The sequence below is a fragment of the Sprattus sprattus genome, assembly GCF_963457725.1.
Source record: "Sprattus sprattus genome assembly, chromosome: 9".
NCBI lineage: Eukaryota > Metazoa > Chordata > Actinopteri > Clupeiformes > Clupeidae > Sprattus > Sprattus sprattus.
Window position 1 is genome coordinate 2,804,913 of NC_137928.1, and position 5,000 is coordinate 2,809,912.

General features: G+C 44.4%; 1 protein-coding gene across 1 annotated transcript in view; it reads right to left on the reverse strand.

Moving 5' to 3' along the window:
• LOC308369974 (ephrin type-A receptor 4-B-like) overlaps positions 1-5,000 on the reverse strand; it is a gene marked incomplete at its 3' end in the record, with an annotated part of 31,614 nt that overhangs the window by 5,159 nt on the left and 21,455 nt on the right. Inside the window, exons 12-13 of the mRNA XM_080844533.1 lie at positions 1,525-1,586; positions 836-1,045 (exon numbers count right to left, since the gene is read on the reverse strand). Coding sequence (XP_080700659.1) covers positions 836-1,045; positions 1,525-1,586 — 272 coding nt within the window. The remainder of the gene's footprint in view (positions 1-835; positions 1,046-1,524; positions 1,587-5,000) is intronic.

The following is a 5,000-nucleotide window of genomic DNA, read 5'->3' on the forward strand; positions in this document are numbered from 1 at the left end:
TCTAGACACCCACCGCTACTGAAATATTTAAAATTGATTGATTAAAGATTTTTCTATCTATCAAGGTTTATAACTGTTTGTCACCTTTTTAATAGCTTGGGTGTTAATAGTGTTTACTATAACATTAATAAGTGGTGTTAACATAACGTCACTTATTGTATGGCATAAATATTATTCTTAAACACCTTCACTAGTTGTTTTAAGCAGATTTGTAAGCATATCATCACGTATGCAATGCATGTCAGCGAATATGTTCTGAATAGTAGCCTATGTTTCAAGTAGGCTACAGCCAAGCCCGCGTTCTGTTTTCATCAATAGTAATCGAGTTGATAAGTCTGATCTATACGCAACTGTGAGGTGCGCGAATGGACAGAGCGGCCAGCTGCCAATCACTTAATTACTCAACCTGCGTATGCAACCTGACTTCATCAGTCGGCGGTTTCAATATTTATGGCGCTCCATTTCTGACCACTGGTTAGTCCTAGATTCTATTGATATAGATTTCAGTAGTTTGCATATATATATGAGGTAAACCTTGATAATCTTTGAACCATACATGATAGCACCATGGGGCTTGGACTATTGTCAATGTATTAGCCTATTGTCGATTTTGATTTAAAGTGGAAGCAAAATGATAACCTCAAGCATATCCTCCATTATTTATGAAATGTAAGAAAAGGGGAAAAAAAAGACTTTGATGTCTGCTAATACGGTGATAGATAAGACAGACTGTGCGCGCGCAGCGTGCAATTTTTTTTGGGGTGCACCGAAGAGCCATTTTGACCCAGGAAAATCCCTGCACACACACACACACGTTAACACACTCCTCCCTCACCCTGGTGGTGTAGGCTGCCTCTGGCTCGTCCTCCAGCACGCGTGACATGCCGAAGTCGGCCACCTTGCAGACGAGGTTCCCGTTGAGCAGGATGTTCCTGGCAGCCAGGTCCCGGTGCACGTAGCTCATGTCGCCAAGGTAACGCATACCCGACGCCACGCCACGCAGCATACCCACCAGCTGGATCACCGTGAAACGCCCGTCATTCTTCTACACACACACACACACACACACACACACACACACCATAAAACACACATAGTGTATATAAATAGCTTTATTTAGTTTGTTAACACACACACAAACAGTCATGTATGCATGAAGATACACACAGTCATAAATTATAAAACACACACACACACACACACACACACACACACACACACTCACACAAACATGTTCATGAAGTGACCATCGTTATTCTGAACACACACACAAATCCACAGAACATGCTCTAGCTGTTAAATACATTCGCTCATAAACACACACACACACACACACACAATTATACAGTATATCCATTCACGTGCTAGCTGTTAAACACATACCCTCGGAAACACACACACACACAGTATGCAGTCATGTATACATCCATACATACATACATACATTTACACACACACACACACACACACACACACACACACACAGTCATGTATACATTCATGCCCTAGCTGTTAAATACATACCCTTAGAAACACATCAAGGGATCCATTCTCCATATATTCTGTGATGATCATCACTGGCTTACCTGCAAGAGAAGACAACAATGAAAGGAGAGGATATGGCATGGGTGTGAGGTAGCGTGAGAGAGAAAGTGAGAGAGAGAGGGGGGAGAGAGAAAGAGAGAGAGAGGGAAAGAGAGGTAAAGAGAGAGGGAAAGAGAGAGAGAGGAAAAGAGAAAGAGAGAGAGGGAGAATGTTTCACAGTCTTAAGAAAAACATACAAAACGCTACAAGATAAATATGTCACAATGTACAAAATGAAAAAAAGAAAAGAAATAAAAACAAAGAAAAAGTCCAAAATGCAAAACACATGTTTTAGTCATGGGATCCAGCATTCTCCAAGAATTGTGCAAACTGCAATTTATCACCTACAGTCACACACAACACACTATTGGGACACCATATCTGCTCAAAAGATTTTAAGAGCTCTCATTGCTACGTACAAATGAAAATCAATTCACATACCAGACCTTAATGAAACCATTACAATGTCATCACTGGAAATTTGCTCAATTGATTTTTTGCAACATAGATTGCCATCTTTGTTTGTCCAAGCAGGAACTAACACATGAATCATTGCTTCTGTCTTCATTGAAAGGTTGCATTAAAGCATGGAAAAGCAGTCTCCCTTAAAGAACTAAATGGACACTAAATGGTGTGTGTGTCCGGTGTATGTGTGTGTGTGTGTGTGTGTGTGTGTGTGTGTGTGTGTGTGTGTGTTTGTGTGTGTGTGTGTGTGTGTGTGTGTGTATGTGTGTGTGTGTGTGTGTGTGTGTGTGTGTGTGTGTGTGTAGGTGTATGTGTATGTGTGTGTGTATGTGTATGGAGGTGTGTGTGTGTGTGTGTGTGTGTAGATGTGTATGTGTCCGTGTGTGTGTGTAGATGTGTGTGTGTATGTGTGTGTGTCTGTATAAAATGGCACGGCCACAGATTTCCAACTTGAGTCCACATGTAAGCTTTTCCACATCAGGGAGATAGGCATCAATGTGGACATTTATGGAATGTTTTGTTTCTTTCAGAAATTATTTCATATCATCCCCACTGTAATGATTTCATATCATCCCCACTGTAATGATTTCATATCATCCCCACTGTAATGATTTAATATCATCCCCACTGTAATGATTTCATATCATCCACAGTGTAATGATTTCATATCATCCACAGTGTAATGATTTCATATCATCCACAGTGTAATGATTTCATATCATCCACAGTGTAATGATTTCATATCATCCACAGTGTAATGATTTCATATCATCCACAGTGTGATTGTGGCAAAACAACTCTGGCATAAGCTACAGGTTACTCTCCAGTCAGATAAATCACTCTCACTCTCATGATCTTTTTGGTCCCCACGTGACCGTTTTCAGTTTTTGCGGTACTTTAAAAACACTATCGTTCATTTTCATGAAGGAAGCTTCATTGCAATCTAGAGGGGCCAGACCCTGATCACCACTGACAACAGAATCATCTAGAGAGGCCAGACCCTGATCACCACTGACAACAGAATCATCAGGCCAGACCCTGATCACCATTGACAACAGAATCATCAGGACAGACCCTGATCACCACTGACAACAGAATCATCTAGAGAGGCCAGACCCTGATCACCACTGACAACAGAATCATCTAGAGAGGCCAGACCCTGATCACCACTGACAACAGAATCATCTAGAGAGGCCAGACCCTGATCACCACTGACAACAGAATCATCTAGAGAGGCCAGACCCTGATCACCACTGACAACTGAATCATCAGGCCAGACCCTGATCACCACTGACAACAGAATCATCTAGAGAGGCCAGACCCTGATCACCACTGACAACTGAATCATCTAGAGAGGCCAGACCCTGATCACCACTGACAACAGAATCATCTAGAGAGGCCAGACCCTGATCACCACTGACAACAGAATCATCAGGCCAGACCCTGATCACCACTGACAACAGAATCATCTAGAGAGGCCAGACCCAGATCACCACTGACAACAGAATCATCTAGAGAGGCCAGACCCTGATCACCACTGACAACAGAATCATCTAGAGAGGCCAGACCCTGATCACCACTGACAACAGAATCATCAGGCCAGACCCTGATCACCACTGACAACAGAATCATCTAGAGAGGCCAGACCCTGATCACCACTGACAACAGAATCATCTAGAGAGGCCAGACCCTGATCACCACTGACAACAGAATCATCTAGAGAGGCCAGACCCTGATCACCACTGACAACAGAATCATCTAGAGAGGCCAGACCCTGATCACCACTGACAACTGAATCATCAGGCCAGACCCTGATCACCACTGACAACAGAATCATCTAGAGAGGCCAGACCCTGATCACCACTGACAACTGAATCATCAGGCCAGACCCTGATCACCACTGACAACAGAATCATCTAGAGAGGCCAGACCCTGACCACCACTGACAACAGAATCATCAGGCCAGACCCTGATCACCACTGACAACAGAATCATCTAGAGAGGCCAGACCCTGATCACCACTGACAACAGAATCATCTAGAGAGGCCAGACCCTGATCACCACTGACAACAGAATCATCTAGAGAGGCCAGACCCTGATCACCACTGACAACAGAATCATCAGGCCAGACCCTGATCACCACTGACAACAGAATCATCTAGAGAGGCCAGACCCTGATCACCACTGACAACAGAATCATCTAGAGAGGCCAGACCCTGATCACCACTGACAACAGAATCATCTAGAGAGGCCAGACCCTGATCACCACTGACAACAGAATCATCTAGAGAGGCCAGACCCTGATCACCACTGACAACAGAATCATCAGGCCAGACCCTGATCACCACTGACAACAGAATCATCTAGAGAGGCCAGACCCTGATCACCACTGACAACAGAATCATCTAGAGAGGCCAGACCCTGATCACCACTGACAACAGAATCATCTAGAGAGGCCAGACCCTGATCACCACTGACAACAGAATCATCAGGCCAGACCCTGATCACCACTGACAACAGAATCATCTAGAGAGGCCAGACCCTGATCACCACTGACAACAGAATCATCTAGAGAGGCCAGACCCTGATCACCACTGACAACAGAATCATCTAGAGAGGCCAGACCCTGATCACCACTGACAACTGAATCATCAGGCCAGACCCTGATCACCACTGACAACAGAATCATCTAGAGAGGCCAGACCCTGATCACCACTGACAACAGAATCATCTAGAGAGGCCAGACCCTGATCACCACTGACAACAGAATCATCTAGAGAGGCCAGACCCTGATCACCACTGACAACAGAATCATCAGGCCAGACCCTGATCACCACTGACAACAGAATCATCTAGAGAGGCCAGACCCTGATCACCACTGACAACAGAATCATCTAGAGAGGCCAGACCCTGATCACCACTGACAACAGAATCATCTAGAGAGGCCAGAC